Genomic DNA, 20,173 nt, shown 5'->3' on the forward strand with positions numbered 1-20,173 from the left:
TTACCAGGTGAAAGACACAAATTGTGTGATTGTCTTAAAACAAATGCCATCATACACTTTACAAAGCCAGGAATAAAATTAGCTGTTACACAGCACACTACAGTAGAGTAGTCAAAGTATACATGAGTATATAAAATAGAAAGGAGCCCACTGTTTGCTACAGCTACGATTACATTATCTACATGTGTGCTTCTCTTGATAACATTTACTGTAATTTTCAGATATTGAGTGCACCTGAATATAAGCCACACCCACTAACTAAAAAAAAAAAAAAAAAATTGTACTTATATATATATAGGCCACACTTGCCTATAAGCCGCAGGTGTCCACTTTGTATCATGAGATATTTACACAGAAATATGTTACAAACAAAGGTTTTTTTTGACTTTTAATTAAATATGTACCGGTAACGTACACAAATACGTAAATGCTTTTTTCCAAACAGTGCCTGTGACACGGCTGGTTAAACAAATAAAAAATACAGTCGCCTACCAGGAAAAGTCATTGATCGCTATCTTCATCTTCCTCCTGCACTAAAACCACTAAAGTCGTCTTCTTCAATTCTTTCGTTACACACTTCCTCAGTCTCTCTTTTTCGTTGTCCCGCTCAGTGTCACTTTGGTCTCGAGGCAAATTCGTAAAAATCCATAAATTCGCCTCATCATTGTTTAAGCCGCAGTGTTCAAAGTGTGTGCAAAAAGTAGCAGCTTATAGTCTGGAAATTATCCATTTATGACATGAGCTTGAACGCTGTAGTAACACAACATGAACAGGGACGGTCCACTTCTCTTCTGTGGCAGCAAACACAACACACCGACTTTCTGTAACCACTCTCTTAATGTGGCTCATTACAGCTGACTAAAGTGACTTAACTACACCTTATAGCAACATTTTACTGTGACTGCAGCAACGTGATGGTTTTTCTATCACACTAGGAGAGACTCACCTCCAGCAGCTAGCCCACCGGTCTACATCACCACCTTCCTTAAAGAGCGTGTGCAGTCAGGCTGTGGGTTTGCAAACCTCTCTGTTTAAAAAAAACGTAGTAACTGTAGAACTTCATATAACTATTGCGGGAGGCACACATATTTTTTACTTTAGTAAAAGTACGATTGCCACACTACAGAAATCCTGCATTGCAAGTTGCATATCAGTGACTCAAGAAACTCCGGAGTTTCATACGAAACAAACCTCAGAAACTACCGTGGTCAACGTGCAAGCTGGGACACTGTGCATCATTATTCATCAGAACTGGTTTCCAGTTCAAACATGTCTGTCTTAGTCGCCCTATTGTTTAACATGCCGTTGCCGAGCGCAGAATAGTTTCACAGCGTTTGAGCAAAGTCATAGGTGAGCTGGTGTGCTCAAGCTGCAGGGAACGAGGCAGGGGCTTCATAAAGCTGCACATTCTGGAGCAAACAACAGTGTAGAGATACAGACAAACCGTTTTAAGGCGGGAAGGGTTATTTTCAGGGGGGGGAAAAAAAAAACATCACAATGTATAATGTTAATACTCAAAAATGTGTTTTCAGGACTGGGCCACATTGTCTCTTCAAATAATCCTCTTCAATCAATATTTACTCTGTTAGATAGTATGTTTGACGATGCCAGGTCTGCATTTGTCAGTTATGTCTCTAAAGCGCACTGACTTTTAAGCACTGTGCTCTAAATATCTCAAACTTTTTGGCCCCTTTCACTCCACTGATTTGCCAATTGCCAACATACACATAAACAGAGTGCAGAAGCACAGGAGAGCCAAATACTTGAACTGGGGTTACCATGCTCATCCTTGCTTGCTTTTTAAACAAGCAAAGGAACGCCCTCTCCCTCTCCCTCTCCCTCCCCCTCCTCCCCCAAACCTCTCCTAGCACCCAAGTCCAGGAGGTGTGCCAAAACCAGCCTAACACTAAACATTCACAGCGCCGGGGAAGAGAAAGCAAACTCTGGGAAGGTACAGGATTGACGTCAGAGAGAGCCACATGTAAGAAATTCCTTCCTAATTACTGGGAATGTGCTGGCTTATTGTATAAAAAATGTTCCAGTTCATATTCATCTTTTAATAGGTGTCTCTTTGTTTTGTAGTTGATGGTAACTTTCAGGGGTGTATTAGTTCTCTCTGTTCCTAGATATTAGTCAGCCTTAAAACTTAACGTCCTCTTTATTGACTCCTTTTTTTTTCTTTTTACCAAGTTCCAGTTTTTTTTCTCCCTCTGCTTCTCCCCTTCAATCCATGTTTTTTCTCCTATACCTTAGTTCTGTTCCTTTTCTCCTTCCTTCCTTCCTTCCTTCCTTCCTTTCCTCCTAGTTGAGGAAGGTAATTTAAAATAACCAAGTGACACCTTACGCCCACTTCTTCAGGCTCTGTTTTTTTGTGTGCTGTAAAGCTGGTATGTTTAGATTATTTCTGCTGACCCACTGGTCTTGGTGCTCCACCTCTTAATTCCTCTTTCCAGGAATGTACTAGAAGGAGAAATGCATTAGTGACTGCTGCTCATGGCCTTGTTTTCACAACACTGTGAAACTTGACTCAACTAGTTAGTCTTACTCGTTCCTGTTGTTGCTCACCTTTACCTAGAATAATATACCAAAAAACATGCATGTGCACATTAACTGTTATCATTAATAGTCATATATATATAATATAAATCTTGTTACAAACTTTGTAGTGCATTTACAGGCACAATATAACTCCATTGTGAGAGCATCTCTGTTTGATTCTTTCCGGCTTGTAGCGTGCTGAGCTTAAATCACCAAACCTGCATTTCTGTTGTTTCTGAAGGTGTAATTTAGTCCAGGTGATGAATGGCTTGATAAGTGACCTCATTGTGGTAAATGAACCCTCCTGTCATGCCAGATTAAAGTAATCCTCTTTAGACGGTCACTAAATAATCTGGCAACAGGGCTGGCAGATATAGGTGAGAAGTCTACAGTGTTTTATCTCATGGGAAAAAAAGACGTAGTCTCACCTTTATATATATAAAATAAAGAAAGCAAGTGAAGCCCAGATGTGCATAGAGGGCCACCAGTGTGAAGCCCCTGATACGCACTGCGATTAATGTACAGAGACCAGAAAAAAGATCCTGCACTGGCCTCCCCTAGTATCCCGACATGAAGTCCGTCAGCCCTCAGAGCGGACCCCCACAAAGCCTGTCTCACGATGGGATACACTTGTCACCACCTGAAACCTTTACCATGAGAGGTCTGCGTGCATGTAGATTGAAGAGGCGGCGACAGACTAGCCTTCCTCGCCACAGGAGAACGTCAAAGAGCCAAGGGGGTCCATTACCAAGGGCCGGTTTATGTTCCAGGGAGGGAGAACTCCTGGAGTTTGTTCATGGAGCTGAACTTTGCTTTTTTTTTTTATGTGCTTTTATTTCGGTTTTGAATCTGATACAATAAGGTAAAACTATTGAACATTCAAACTGTTTTGTTATTGCTATTGATGTATCGCCGATATAATCCTTCTATCAAGTTAACAGTGGCGTTATATGTTATCAGTTGGCTTTGGCTGCTCATTTGTTTTGACGAGATACTTAGCATGAACTAACATTTTTGTTTATTGTGGTATTTCTCTGGCAGAAGTTTCCTGCTACACTTTGGTGCATTATGCATACTACAATATTATCTTTTCCTGGACTTTTGAAAATTTTTGATGAAATTAAATAACATTTTGTGGGACATTTGCAGCCTTTTGTGAAGGTTTGTTCAAATCAAGGCCAATATAAAATATATAAAACATTAGCAAGATGCCTCTTATATTGATATATTTATTTTATACATAATGTAATGGGGCAGAATTAAAGGTTTGTCTTCGCTTTCGAGTTTTGCTTTTTCTGTTTTACCCCAATTGTGTAAAATTTCCACACATCAGAGTATTATCAGCTTCACTACTGGTCATTTGTCATATTAGATATATTAACAGATTAAACTCATTGTGATCATTTGTAAAATTATGAACAAAAAGCAAATGTCATTATTGATATATGTTTGAAAATCCTTGCCGGCCAGAAAATCCCAGTTCCTTTCCAAACGGTGACAACAACAACAACAACAAAGCAAACAGTTGGAGCAAGAGGTCTCTGAAGTCAGATTTGAAGGTCCTCTTTAGAGCTATGCTGTCGTGTTTTAGTTTGAACAGGCAGGTTTTGGCTGAGATGAGCATAGAGAGGGTGGATTTAGGAGGAAGGAGTGTGATGGTGAGGTGTGAGTAGGTTTCACACACACACACACACACACACACACACACACAGGGAGGATTTCTGTGGAAATTGGAGACGAGGGGGGGGGGACTTTGGGATTTATGGAGGCTCCCATATCAACTGGAGGAGTGCCTTTGAAGCTTTTTCTTTCTCCCTCTGGAAGCGTTTTATTAGCGGGGGGATAACTACTGATCTGACACATTCTACTGGATGAAGAGACAGATGCCGGATCCAAAATGGAGTCAGCAGACGAGGAGAAGAAGGCCATCACCTGGCGAGCGACGGTGATGTTCGCATCTGTCTTTCATGTGATTCAGCTCCCATTAAGATCATTAGTGATTTGGAGTGGAGCAAAAACAGGATGCAGTAAACCAAGACGACCTCCTGCATGGTTGGTTTTTTTATTTTTGCAAGTTGTGTGTGTGTGTGTGGGCAACATTGTCTGATTTTTATAGCCAGCATCAACCCCACAAAGCTGCAAACTAATAGATTCCATCCTGAGTTTCCACCGTGCCATATCTACGAGCAGGGCCCCTTAATGCTGCTGACATTTCTTTTTGCCCCTTCAGTAGCCACAACATGACAACACTGTGGAGCGTCACCCTAACCCCTGACCCCACCCCATTACCCTACGCTCCTGCCAACAGCACCTGAGGCTCTGGGACAACTCCCTCAGACCAGCTGTATTGGCTGCTATAGCACCGTCCTCTCTTCTCGTCTGCTGAAAAAGGAAAAGCAAGAGAGTTTGAGAAGAATTGAAAAATTGTGAAGGTGAAGTTTCTCAAACTTTCTTGCATTTTCTTTCAACTCTCGTTTTTTCCCTCGAATTTCCCTTAAGTCGGGATCACAGGCATCCAGCAGTTATTGGACAGGTGTTTGCTTTTCTTCACAGGGGAAATATTGGTTCATACGCCATAAAAGTTTCTTATTGCGAGAGTTTTATTGCCAAATGTGGAGTGTGGTGTTGGATAAGTCTGTTAAAGTGGACTTGTGAAGTTGACCATTTTCTCTTACGGCTTCATGAAGTGTTCAGAAAGTGTTGATGTGTTTAAGCGAGCTCGTGTTTTTAACAGAGCGGATGTCTGTTTGTTTTTATTCTGCCTTGAGTGAGAAACAATGCTTAATGTGAGGACTTGTATATACTTAAGAATTACACTTTAATGTTGATTTTGAATTAAAATTTCTCATTGAGCAGATCAGATTGTGGTCTGTGACACATACTGGACTCACTTTCAGAGGTTTTTGGTGACTTAATCTGATTTTAACAATAATAATGATAATAAATGATTAAATTGCTATTTATTGTCAACCGGGTTCCTTTGTGGTGCAAATTACAGAGGTTTAGCCCAAAGTTTCCATCTCCACTGAATTTTCCAGCCTCTTTTTTTCTTTTTTTAGCTTGTATTGTTGGTATTATGGTACCCAGATATGTTTCTCAGAGTTTAGTAAGATGAGAAGTGAGCTAAAAGAAGAGTGAATGCTGGATTTGGACATAGAAATATACATTTAATGACTGCGTTAACCATCAACTTTATAGGTAGATAACAGAGCTGTGGAATGAGATGAGATTCTTTGGGTGTGACAAGTACAAATCAAACTCATTCACAATTTCTACAAATGATCAACCTACAAAATATGTGGTTCTTTAAAAACGTTGAAGCTTTTTTGGCCAGTGCACAATATTTTATGGAAGAATTCAGTTATGGCTTTAAGAAGAAACACCCCGCCACTGTAAGCTGGGCCTCTAATGGTGAGAAAGAGTTAATCTGCTAAAACACAATCTTAAAGCAGTTCAGAATTCTGCATCTATTCTGATAAAACTCGTCAGCTGTGGCTCCGTGTTTAGGTAACAACTGCAGCAAACAAGGGTTTTGAATTTCCAGCCCTTCTCATTGGCAGCTGTGACCGGCTTCGTCTCTGTACAAACAGTGGCTGCAGTCATAAGTATGAGCATTAGAATGAATAGTGTTCATTATTTTTGACCTGTCTACCATGTCAAATTAACAGTGATGTCTTAGAAACATGGTTTCCACGTTCAGCAGCACTGAGGATACCAACGGTTTAAAAACTGAAAGGGGAATACAAAACGGGATGAGAACGTCTCCAGAACCGATGCCTCCTCCCACGTTGCAACTCAGTATGTCAGGACTGTGTATCTGTTAGCTTTCGGGTGGCCCTGTTAACATAACAGATCTGTAATGGGCATGCTGTTGCTTTCACTTTGCCTGCAAACCCACACATGTACACACAAAGCCTATAGAGAGCTGCAAGCTGATCACAGGCCTAACAACACACACATACACACACAGTTACATTAATGTAACGTGACTGGACATGTCAGGAGTCCCACCCATATTCCAGGCATCAACACACACACACACACAGAATAGTGTTCTTGTGAAAACACACTGTAAGACACAAAAGGTGTAATTATCTCCAGTATTTTAAAACCTAGTGGTGTAGCTAGCATGTCATGTCCAGTCTCTATTAGCTTCACTCTTTAATGTGGTGAAGTTAATGGGGCAATAGAAGAATTGAGATGAGGCTGGAGGAGAATATCAGATTGTAATTATTATTTTAAATTGTTTAAGGAAAATATGTGGATTGTTTTTTGCATGAGTCATGTGAGGCCTCAGTTCTGTATTTTTAAACTGGTCGTGTCAGTATGCAGTGTCATTGGAGGTGTCAAGGCTTTTACCTCAGGAAAAACCCATTATGTTTGCCCTTTTAATTTTTATGTAATATGGAAAACAAGTTGAGATGTCCTCAGGGTGTTGAAGGGCTCGGAGGCTAAAAGCAGCCTAGATATTCAGAGTTGAAATCAAACCTGGAGTTTCTCTTCAAGTCTCTGCCTTTGAGTATTTAAAAAATAATAATGCACAAAGTTGTGCTGAAGCTGACTGGAAAAAAGGCACGCTGCTGGTGGCTCAGTGTGAAATCTGATGTGGAAGGATAGGATCAGTCCCTTCAAAACAGTTTTGTTCTGCTGGCACAGCCTGCAGCATGCACACTTTGAATCATATATTATCAAGACAGTTACATTTTTTTTTTCCTTATTTTTTTAAGTTTATAAAATATGAAGTAACAGTGTGTGTGTCTGTTTGCTGTAGGGGCTTCTTTTTATTCTTTTTATCCTTTTTTTTTTTGCTTCTTTTGACGTCAAATAAATACAAACTATGTGATGTGCCCAGACTTTTGCGTACAGTTGGATATATTACAATATTTGTGACCTATTATGTAAGCAGTAAGTGGAATCTACCATGTGATGTCCACATGTGTAATGCTCTTACAAACAGAAAGGCCCTTCTCTCTACCCAGTGACCCCTCCACTTCTGTACAGATGTCTCTCTGCTTGTGCACTTTCAGGCCTTTCCCAAAACACGCTCGGATAGCAGCCGTCTTATGTGTCACGGGGATCTCCTGTCTCCCTTTGGACTCACTTCATGTTGCCTGCCTGCTGCCAGACCACATGGCCTCTGTTTGTGAACAGTTCTTGTGTGTGTGTGTGTGTGTGTGTGTGAGGCACAGTGAAAGTGATAGATTGTAGGACCGGACCATCTGACCGAAAATCTAAATTGTCACAGTTAACTCGATAACAACAAATGTATGTGTCTAGTAATATTAATTATCCTGGTTAGTTACAGGATGAATAGTTACAGATTATGGACGTTCGGGCTGTGCTCCAGATGGACTGGTTTATTGAACTTCTGGTTAGTTGGCTTGTAGCTACTCTCGGTTTAATTAATTAGATTTAAGTCATTTTAAATACAGCCTGGTCTGAAAATTTAAACATTTCAAATTTGTTGCCAAGTCTGTGATCGTACTGTATGTCTGTGATGCTGCTGATATGCAGATGAATGTACCCACCCATGCTATAGAGGGTGACATATGGAGTCTATCCGAGCAGACAGGAGGCAAAAAGTAGAGCACAGTCTGGACAGGTCACAAGTCAATCACAGGGCATATAAATATACAGTCATTCTTTATTTTATTTTTTAACATATTTGGACAAAACAAACCTTGATCCCTGTGGTACATGTGAACAGCAACAGAAGGGGATTTAGTCATTTATTCAACAAAAATACCCATACATGACTTGGTCCAAGAGGCTGGTTACCTTTACAAAGAGCCGTAATAACTATGTACAAACACACACTGTATGTATACTGTAAACACCTCAATTGTCTTGCTCTTTCTTTTTTAATTCCTACAGAGTCTCACACGAGGGTACATCAGTACACACAGGCAGACACACAACTGAGAAAATGCCCTGCAGTTAAAAATAAGGTCAAATGCTGTGGTTTGTCTTGTAGGTTTAAAATGCCCAGAGGAAGTGCTGGGTAGTTGGTAAACATGGCCGCAACACCAACAAGTGGTTTGTTAGCAATGCAGTGGTGAGAAGTTACTCACGGGTCTCATCCTGCACATAGACTCGCGAAGCAATAGTCAGAAAACACCCAGAATTGCTTTTCTTTTTGCTTGCGTTTGACTCGTATTACAAACGAGGAATCTACCTTTTCACATGTGATAAGGAATGAAATGTTTGAGAGGATATAATGACGTGAAAACCTTAACTTAATCTGCAACCTCACAAGTTTTATTTGAAAGGATGGTATGACTTGTACTAACAGGGCAACGCAGGATTTTTGAGGCGGCTAGTATATTAGCTGGTACTGATGTTGCTCGGTGCTTTTTGTTTCATAGCTGCAATAGAGATAAGCAGAAAATATGATGAGAGAGAAAGAGGCTACGTCATGCTAAAAAGGCCCTACGAGTTCAGAATAGAGATGTTCTATTACGTCATTGTATTATTAAGGTATGCACCTTCACCTCTATGCTACAGGGGGTTACAAGAAAGGAATTATTACCCCTAATGCATAGTATTAACAACAGACAAGACACAGAATCCTCACATTTCTTATTGTGACTGAGATACACCACAGTGGAGCATTTAGCTGAAGGCTCAGTGCTGTTTGGTGAACAGCTATGTACAAGATGAGGAAAAGGTCAGAAATTTAGGCGACAGTATTTGTTAAAAGCCCATATTTCCGTTTTATCGATGTATTGGTCAAGCACTAATTCATAGGCTTATCTGTTACTGCTGTAGTAATGGTAATTAGAATAAACTACTGGTACTTGCCAAATACGCATTTGTATTTTTTTCTCTCTTTCTGCCGCATTGCAGTGGTACAAAATAATAACATGTGTAAAACTGCACGGGACTGACCACAGATGTTGCAACTTAATCTTCCAGGGAAATAATTTCTCATGGAGGCTAATTATTGCTCTGGAGATTTGGCAGTTGCGGTACTCTTAAGTTGCTGTTATTTAGAAGGAAGCAGGATGTATTTTTGCAGGGAAGCGTTGTTCAGGGACTGAAGGCCGAACAGAATTAGCTCCTCTGCAAGTTGTAACATGTTTAAGGGGACTTTTTGTTATGCTCGTGAATCAATGAGCTTTTGTTATATGGCGCTTACAACCGACCAGTGTCACGTAAACAGATTATTTCAAATAAAACTCAAATCTCCACGAGGAAACAGACTTGAAGAAAGAGACGTTTTTCATCACTAAATACAGAAATTTCAAGTTGATCTGAAAAAAAAAAGTCAGTCACATGATAGATATCTCATTTTGGAATGAATCTCTTCATATGCTGGCTTCCCAGCAGATTATCTTGTGGTTTAGAGTGGCGGTGACAGGTTGGCGTTGCTGGCACACTCTCAGACTGGCTCGGAGTTGGGTTGTAGCAGAAGGGCAATTTTGGTGGAGCCTCAGCAGACAGGATGGCATAGTTGGCAGAGTGGAGGGTGGCAGAGTTTTGACGCCGATATCGAGGGCTCAGAATACACCAGACTGAGTTGTAGTGGACCAGACAGGTTGGTGTGACTGGCACACTGTTGTGATGACTGCCAGTCAGGTGGAGGGAAAAGTGGCCCAGAACAAGGCAACTTGGCACCGTCACAGTCTAGCTGGAGGAAAGGTGTGCGCTTCTATACACATTCAACCACACTGGCCGCCTTTGTCTGAAAGTGTGTCTTTACGGATGCTCGTGTATTCTCTTTTTCTTGCATTGTGGAAGGGTTCTCCTCAGCATTATAGACCGGGTGTGTATCCACTGAACCAGACACTCCTGCTTCCTGCTATCCTCCGAGCCAACTTGTCATCTTGCCAGGCATCGGTAACTTGGCACTGCCCCTCTTCCTTTTTCCATGCGGTGATCACGTATGTCTATCCACAAGGAAGTCTGTCGACACATCTAGGCTTTTACAAATGGGATGTGACACATGGAAAAAGAGCAAATCACTTTCCTCCCTGAGCTTGGAGGCACACATGTACTTTTTCATAGCATGCATTTATTTTTACTGGCCACATGTATATTCCTACGTGTCACTGGGGAATATCCTTAACTTTTTGCTGAAAGGCATGCATATGGCACAGGTCAAATAGGTCAACACATTAAAGTATCCATCACATGGCGGTCTCCGTTGTAACTGTGCTGCACATCTCCGCACGGCAGTTACAGCCTGCAGGACATTACTTACTTTGATAATAACATAGTGCATACAGTAAAGCACATTATGATGCCCGTCTTCTAAACAGGGTAAAGAAATTAGTCATACACAATGTGTCATATCCCCTGTTAACACGATAAAACTTTCAAAAATGCCTCTTGCTATGGTTTAATTTCCCACTAAAACTTTATGCCATGTCGAGTGCTCCTCTTTCCTGTCTGCAGCGTTGCCAGCGCGGCGAGAGCTCGGACCACAGAACGAGCCGTAAGTGGTAGTGAACCTCTCTGGCTCATCTCTCTTGAACTTTATCTCTTGTTACCACCATAGCTGCAGATAACAGTTGTGCTGTAGAGAGGACAACTATTCAATAAAACTCCGAGACAACGAGTGACATGATTTGGACAGCGCGGATAAGTACCGCGCTTAAAGTGGACACAAAAGTGCTTTGCAGATAAATGTGCAACCATCCACATGGCGCGTTCTCCAGCCGACTGTGTGTACAGGCACTCTGTCCATTATGGCGGGCAATCAGGAGCAAGGCTAGAGCAAGGCAGGGATATTAGACCAGTGCTTGACTAGAGGATGCTGTCACCAGAATAGATGTAGCCCACTGATTAGCCAATAAGAGCCCCCATTCTAACCATTTTTATTTTATTTTTACACAATAATATGGGCTTCTTTAGAACACAATGTTGTTGGAAAGTAGCAGATCTGCCATCCTTCAAACAGCAGACATGGTCGAGAAATGTACTGATAATAATTTAATGGGTATTATTCATGTTTTTTTTGTACATTTCTCTGATTTGTTGCCAAATTGCACCTTGTTGTGACAACAAAACTGAAATTAATTGTTTTTTCAGATCAAAAAATTCTATTTAGTTTACAAGTGTAACCTTCAAAGATCGTGGATGTCGGGTGCCCCTATAGCTCACCTAGTTGAGCGGGCGACCCATGAACGGGGCTACAGTCCCCGACGCAGCGGTTGTGGGTTCAACTCCCGCTCACAATCCTTTGCTGCAGGTCTTTCCACATTCTTCTCCCCCCTTTCCTGTCTCTCTCTACTGCCCTAAAATAAAGGCAAAAATATATATTAAAAAAAAAAAGATCGTGGATATCAGGAACTTTTGCTTGATAGACGACTGACGTGAGTTGTTAGCAAATTAATGTTTTATTTTTTAGTTTTTTGAGCATCTGAATGCTTGCGTTTTCCCAAACATCATGGTCACCACATGTATCCTGCGTGTCTTGGGTTATACTCAAACAAAAGGGGCAGTGCTGGTAGTCAACTAATATGTTTTTTTTCCCAGGCTGATACTGATTATTAGTAATCAAGAAGATCATTTACTAACCAATATATATTTGCACTAAAAATGAAAAACCTTGTGCAATAATGTAGCATTAACACTCCAGCACAAAAATAGATGGAAATACGTTTGTTTTTTCTATCTTTTTCCCCCTTTGTTTGCATATGTTTGATTAAAAGACAACTGTTACACTTTTATCCTTCAGTGTTCATATGCTATTGTTTGTGACATGTGCTTAATCAGTGCTGTTACTACAGATGTAAAAAGAGTCATCAGAACCAAAGTTATTTTATTGGGAATTGGATAAAAAATACCAATCATTAAGGAATATCGGAGCTAATAATCGGCAAGGTCAGTCATCCGTTCACCACTCAGCAGAACTCGGCTTGATATGACGTGAACAAGACGTGCATTAGACTCTGGACAACAGCAGCAGCTGAACATACTGAACAGAAACTGACTTGTTGCTGTCGGTGCCTTTTTCATTTTATGTGTTTTAGTCCTTATCTCATTAACAATACTAATCTCCTGATGTTATACACTGCTTTAAGTTCTGCACAAGACTATTTTCATTTGTTGTGTATGATCTGTTTGACAATCATCAGCTGCCTTGTAAAATACAGTAACGACAGCTACCATTGTGACCACATTGTGTACGGCCGCGTAAGTGTGCTCAGATTGTGAGATATTCAAGCTATTTAGGTGTAGTGCTATTATTTATAACACAAGGTCTAAAAGAACACCGGTCTTTATCTGCACAAGAGTGTCTCTCTCTCTCTCTTTCGCTTTCTCTCTCTGCATATTTGTTTGTTGTGGTTTCCATGGAGACGTTCGCTCATCGCCGTGTGTTAGGGCTGAGAGTACTTGACCTGTCTTCCTGCCCAGGCATTAGAGGTCGCAGTGGTCACAGTCGACAACCTATAAAACTGCCCGGTTTCCATGAGATACGTTTCCTGTACACACAGAGATAAATATACAATCTTCCCTGTGTATTTCTGCATTGTAAGTCCCTGCATTCACACATACATCCGCAACTCGGTTTCTTTACGTCACACTTCTTTTCTTTGTCTGTGACTCTGATGTGAGTCATGCAAATGGTTTTGTGGGGGGGGGACCAAAGATAAAAATGAAAAATGAGGTGATGGCTACGAGTGCAACAGAGGGAAGATGCATACAGCTCTCTTGCTATTACAACTCTTTGTGTGTGTGTTTGAGTGTGTGATTGCTTGGACTGTGTCTTGCCCATCAAGCTCTGGTGTCATCTTCCTGCCATCTGCCACTGCCACCCTACTGACATGCACGCACAAGCATACATGCATGCAGACATGCACACACGTCCTGTATCCAGCTTTCTTATAATACTCTGTCTATTGAAAACCCTCGTCTGTTCTGTTCTCTTCGTAGGTTTTTGTTTGTTTACGTATGTTTTCATGATACGGGTTTTTAGTATCTCATGTTTGTTAAAGAAACAAAGGAAGCAGGCTTTGCCCGGAATACGAAATTCCAGAAATGCATTGGGTGTGCGTTTGTGTGTACGATATGAATATTTAATTCAGCCCCTCCCTCCATCATGTATTAATCATGGAGCAGTCTGCTTAGGCTGAAAATAGCGCCTAGCAACCCAGAAAAACAAAATCCATAGTAGTTGTGGGTATGTCATGTGCTGCTGCTCGCTCATGTGTGACACAGCACATGGTCTCCTTTCACATTTTCCTCTCTTCCACATGAGGTTTCCTCTCCTCGTGTCTGTCTCCACTGATGCAGAAGTGATGGCGATGAAGTGATGTTTCCAGCCATACTTTATATTTGCTTTTGAGTCTGTAAAGCGCTGATGTCTTTAAAATGTTTATTCGATTTAGTCTTGGACAATATTTTGTTGTGTAGCGCACGCTTTAACTAAACTCTGACAACCTGCGGTTGTTTGCACTGACACCCACTGAGTATAGACACAGTTAGAAATATGCAACTTTCTGGAGTTTTCTTCCTGAAAGTGGTGATAATTGCAGGATTGCTGACCCCACCATCCCCACAAGCTGCCAGTCTTAAAGATAAAGTAATGTAGGCTGAGTGATTGCATAATTTCAGCGGGGTAGACAGAAACTCGGCGCAGAGACTCAACAAAAGAGCTTAAATTCAAGCTCAGCAGGTACGAGAACGGCTGGTAATAATGGTAATAAACTGGCTGAGTGTCACACGGAAGCTGAAATATCTTCACGGTGGTAACCCTAGAAACACTCTAAGATGTATATTAGCATGCCTCTTACAATTCAGTCCAGGAGGCTAATTATAGCATGCTTTGTGTCCTGTGCAGTCAGACACTGATAGGGCATTTAAAAGGCTTCATTCCATCACATTAACTTTAAAAAACAACAACAAATAAACAAAAACAAACAACGATCATGTGTTGCTGACATTTCGGTTTAATGATGGGTTCACACACTGGGGGAACTCATGATCTTCCTCATATAGTAAAGCAACACAATGATAAGGTTTCAGTGCCAAACAGAACATTTTCACTTTGATCTTGTGATTGTCTTGCTAAAGACCAGTCAGAATGCACAAGCCCCTAATGGCTGCAGGGGTTTTGGTTTGCACATTTAATGTTAACTTACCCACCTGTTTCTAAAATTGGGGGAAAAAAGGATGCAATTCCTGTGCTGCTCATCTGATGTCCCAAGGTGTGCCCTGAAATTAGAAATTAGGCCTAAAGCTAGCATTTCCCCCTTTTTTTACTGTTTTGTTTTGCACCCAGTATGCTGTCACACATACAAAAAACTGCTTCTATACCAGGGGTGGGCAATCCTGGTCCTCGAGGGCCACAATCCTGCATGTTTTAGATGTTTCCCTCTTCCAAGACACCTGATTCAAATGATCAGGATCGTTATCAGAGCTTGATGATGAGCTGATCATTTGAATCAGGTGTCTTGGAAGAGGGAAACATCTAAAACATGCAGGACTGTGGCCCTCGAGGACCAGGATTGCCCACCCCTGCTCTATACCATCCTGACCACACTGCTAATGTTTGGAGTGTATTACAGCTTTTTTAGGAGAAAAAAAATAAAAAAAACAGAACGTGTTTACACCTGATACAAGGTCAAATCATGACAGTTTAAAAACCTTTTACCTACAAGATATAATTATTAATTTCATTAAGATTATTTATAGAAATTCAAATTTATCAGGGCCAAGAATTGTTAAAATTACTTTCCAGTCATTGATTACCAACCAGGCTCCGAGACAGACTTTAAACCTAGTTCTAAATTAACAAATTTCTGAACCAGATTAACCAACTTGGATTCCTCATACACGGGCTGAAAATGTTCTTCGCATAGTGTGAATTAATCTTCTGACAGAAGAATACACGAGCACTTATTATTAATTACTCTTACCAAGTGTAACACGCTTAATGTTTATCAGATCCTTTTAACACTGTGAAGACTGACATCATGCTTGTGAAAGATTTTTCTTTTAAATTTTGTTTTGTTTTTTACTTTTCCCCCCCTCAGATTTCACTAATCCAAACTTCACAAGCGTCCCAATCCACGTGTAACTACTGCCTCCCATGAGGCTCACAGAAATGGTTGAAATGAATCCTATTTACCTTAATCCGGTGTTGCGCAATCCAGGCATACCTGACAATTTAAAGTCTGTCGTGATACTAGCTTTGCTGTTATGCCGGTGACCTAACTTTTCTTCCTCTGTGACAGGTGGATTGAGCAGCAAGGAGCAGCCTCTAGAACTTCTCAAACCGACTTCACGCAACCATTTTGGTAGGACTTCTATGTGTGTGTGTGTGTGTGTGAGCGGATAAGTTTGTTGTTTTGCGATTGTTGGGGTTCACAAATGCTCATCATTTGTCGCGTACAAATCAGTGGCTGAAACCCAAAGAGATGTACAAGCAGAACGACTGAATCTTGCTTGAACTCAGTGAGTGATTTGATGAAAACACGGAGCTCAGCCTCTGCGTTCATTCAGTAACGAGCAACACTTAACACATGTATAATGCTCAAATCAGTCTTGTGGAGTTTTGCCTGTTTGTTTTTACATATATTTTGCATTTAGTGTCAGCAGAAGAAAAGGTTTTTTCTTAGGCTTGATTTGATTAGTTTTCCTTGTTTCTGTATTCTATGTGTACCACCACTGACTCCTTTCCTACTTTGATAGCCTTCAGAAACACCCTCTCTTAGCGCTGACTGATTGATCCAATCATGTATTAGTGTGCAATGCAACCTCAGGTGACTACAGAACAGCGGTGCTCAATGGGGGATTTGGTGCTATCGTGGGTACCTTTCCTTGCTAATGGCTTAAGAATACACTCCGTCAGTGTCTGTTTAGGAGGAAACTTATCATTTAGTCCAAAAGCCTGCAATCATTTCCACCAGCTGACGTTGCATATTGTTTTTAGAACATGACAATGTATTATTCAGCGGCCGACTCCGTTTGGAGTTTGCGCGTTCTATGCCCACGCACGTGCGCATTTACGTGAACGTGCATGTAAACGGAGGAATTTTTTTTGGAGCTTCGCGTCCCTGTTGACAGGATGATCACGCCACATCAGCATGTCATCAACCCACAAGCGGTATGTTTGTCCCCATGTGGCAGGAGGAAATGCTGAGGCAGCAGTGATGTCACATCCATGGGTGCCAGGACTTGGCGCTGGTAGTCTGTTAATGGCATGTTTTAATGACTGCAGCGGTGACACATGTAATGGCGTAAACACACAGACAGATGTTTGCACGTACAGCGTCGTGTAAAAGTTTTAAGCGTCTCAGGTGTTTAGATTCTTATCCTTTACGTACCGCCATCGGGGAGAGACGTCTGATTGGTCCCAAATTCATTGTGAAGCCTGACAGTGAGCTCGCTCAAACAGTCAGAAAGAACTATCTTCGGTAACAACAAGGAGTCCTGCAGCAGATGGTATAGCCCCCACAGAGCCCTGGTCTCAACATAATGGAATCAGTTGGAGATTACATGAAGAGACAGAAGACACTGAGACAGCCTGAATGCACAGAAGAAAAGTGACGCTTCAAGATGTTTTCAACAAGCGAACCGCCAAGTACCTTGAAAAAGTGTGCGCGAGTGTATATACAAGAAACAAGGCATGGTCACATCTAATGCTGATTTGATTTAGCTTTTTTTTCCATTTACTTTTCTTTCTTTGAATTATTATTTGAGTTGTCAATGACTATTTTTTTTACATTTAGTGGCTAAAAGTTTTAGAATAACACATACAGACACAAATAAAACTTGTCATAGATTACAGGGATTATATGAACCCTGGGCTGGGCTTTCTCCTAAAACTCCTCCTGATTATCTATGCTGTCAAACAGCAGCTTTGAAAATATAATAACACATTTACACTTATATAGTTATTCTCTATTTAGACCAGTCTGAACAAGCCAACATATGTTATCTAACCCTCCTTTGTTTCCCCGCTCTTGTCCTGGGCTGAACGTGGGTTAGATATCTGCCTTTGATGAGCTGGCATCTTTAATACGGACAGAAATTAATTTAGTGATATTGACATTTATAGGTCATCTCAATGACTCCCTACCAAGTGAGAGAAACAGGAGAGATCGTGGACGTGTGGGCGAGTGAGCATACTGAGAGAAGAAGAAGAAGTAAATGTGAAACTTTATGGCGTTCTGTAGTTCTGTGGTTGGTAAAAACAGCTCCACTGTAGCCCACGTTCTCTGCTAATCGTGAGAGCTAGAGATTAGCTGTCTCTGGTGGATGGGACCAGTGTTGGTTCAACACATTGGACCTCTGTCATACACACATTTTCTGTATTTCTGGGCTTTTGCTGTGCATGTAAATGTATTTCCATAGACAGTGATGAAATTACACAACCCCAAAAAAATATCAACAATGAAAAACAATCCAGAAAAAACTTTGACATTTTTTTTTCCTACTGTTTAATCTGAACTTTAAGTAGTCTGTGGGTGTTTTTTTTTTTTTTTTTGCATTCTCATACATTCTTTACTACTATATAAAGTCTAGAAGGAGAGATAAGTTAGAATGCCATACATTATAATAATAAAAAAAAAAGAAATGAAATGAAAAAGTTTACTATTAGTTATACAAAAATCTAAGATAAAAAATGCTGGAATCAACATGTACAACTTTATTCTGAGTGCCCACTGTTGTTGCCAATACTCCACACACTAGAGATAATTTACTACTTTGAATTTTAGTGTTTCCAAACTTGTCTGCTATCTGCTTTGTGTGAACACAGCCTGCAGTTCAGCCAAAAAAAACCACCAAATCTTTGTCACAGAATTTTTTTCTGGCAAATATTTTAATGACAATTGTAGATGATGAAATGTCACAACTTTAAGCTCTTTCCCTGACAGAACTATGAGGTGTGTCGGAAAAGTTCCAGGACTGGTGTCACAAAAGATATATTTCAAATCCAAACTACAAACTACAAGTTTTCCCCTTCAAACTAACCCCCCTGGAGTCTAGCACACTTCCCCAGCCTCCTCTGCCTTCACGCCGCCATGCACTCCTGGAAGGATCCTCCACAGCTCTGTCGTCACATCCATCTTGATGTCGTCCACGTCTTCTAAACGAGTCCCCTTGATGACCCCCTTGAGCTTGAGGAAGAGGAAAACATCACACAGAGCCAGGTGGGGTGAGTAGGGAGGTTGCTCCAGCACAGAGATGTTCTTCTCAGCCAGGAACTGTGGGATGCTCAGGGCGTTGTCATGGTGAAGCAGCCACGACTCGTCCTGCCACAACTCTGGCCTCTTCTCAAACGAAGTAAACGCTGCAAGATCTCTTTGTGCTGGTTGATCTTCTGAAGGGGAAAACTCCTAGTTTTTTAGTTTGGGTTTGAAATATATCTTTTGTGACGCCAGTCCTGGAACTTTTCTGACACACCTCGTACATGTAACACAGAACTAAAGTTTCAAAAAACTGATGTTCTTTCTGTTTTTACAGTTTCTTTTTTTTAAAAAGACATGTCTTTAAAACCCACCGTTGGGTGTTTGAGTTCAGATATGGCTTATGAATGGATGTTGGAATGGAATGTGATATAAAGAGACAAACACGGGTAAACAAATTACAGAAAAAACAGCGTCCTTGCTAGGAGTAGGGCCTCCATGTGTTGCCAGAACAGCTTCATTTCTTCTTGGCATTGCGTCTACGAGTCTGTGTAGCTCTATGTGAGGGATGAACACCGTTCTTCTAATAGATGTTCCCTCATTTGGTGTTTTGATGATGTCGGTGGAGAGCGCTGACTAACACGTCGGTCCAAAATCTCCCATGAGTGTTCAGCTGGGTTAAGATCTGTTGACCGCGGAGGCCATAACGTGGTTCACATCATTTTCACACTCATAGAACCATTCACTGACCCCATCCTGGAAGAGAACACCGCCATCAGATTAGAAATGTTCCATGGCAGGATAAAGGTGATCACTCAGAACAACTCTGTATTGATTTGCATTGAAGCCTCCCTCTAAGTGGAGCGGTTTGGTAAATAACACAAACCGACAGTTTAAATATCACAGCTTCAATCATTTCCCACCTAAAATTACTTAAAATGTCATTATCATTAAGATGCATTTCCATCAAACAATTCTTTTGGACTTATTGCAACGTGCATTTGTTTGAGTATCATTTTGCTCTTGTCGGAAACGCTGAGAAACAACGCGCAACAAAAAGGCTCGATAGGAGTTTAAGTGATCGTCTCTGAAGGCTAATACATTCGTTAATGTTTACTTCCACGGCCAAATCATTGGACTGAGTAGCTGAATAAATTCACTCGAAAAAATGCAGAGTTTGTTCCAGCCCTAAGAATAACTAAATGTTTAAATGCCTGCCAAAAAAAGGACAACAGCATTTTATTGGAATAAGCACGGTACAATGCTCTATTAACACATTCATAAGATGTGTTAGAATTAATTAACTGCGTGCCAAGAGCAACAGTGACACTTCCTGTGTGTGTGTGCGTGTGTTTGTTCTCGGCTGTGAAGTCCATTTCAACACGAGCCCTAATGAGATTGCAGCAGCTGCAGTCGGCGCTGGTGACCTTAAAGTCACCGGGCTGTGTGCGGTTGTGCATTTTTAAAAAGTTTCGGGATCAAAACTAGAATGAGCATCAATTAGACCGAGCGATTCGTGCAGCGGAAATTTGGAGGAAAAAAAAAAAAAAAAA

The 20,173-nt window shown here is 41.0% G+C and overlaps 1 protein-coding gene across 1 annotated transcript in view; it reads left to right on the forward strand.

Annotated features, from left to right (window-relative positions):
* LOC103356262 (histone deacetylase 4-like) overlaps window positions 1-20,173 on the forward strand; it is a 137,157-nt gene that overhangs the window by 36,211 nt on the left and 80,773 nt on the right. The window contains exon 3 of the mRNA XM_008280348.1: window positions 15,723-15,785. Within this exon, the coding sequence (XP_008278570.1) occupies window positions 15,723-15,785 (63 nt within the window). The remainder of the gene's footprint in view (window positions 1-15,722; window positions 15,786-20,173) is intronic.

The sequence above is a fragment of the Stegastes partitus genome, unplaced genomic scaffold (genome assembly GCF_000690725.1).
Source record: "Stegastes partitus isolate 25-593 unplaced genomic scaffold, Stegastes_partitus-1.0.2 Scaffold190, whole genome shotgun sequence".
NCBI classification, from domain to species: domain Eukaryota; kingdom Metazoa; phylum Chordata; class Actinopteri; family Pomacentridae; genus Stegastes; species Stegastes partitus.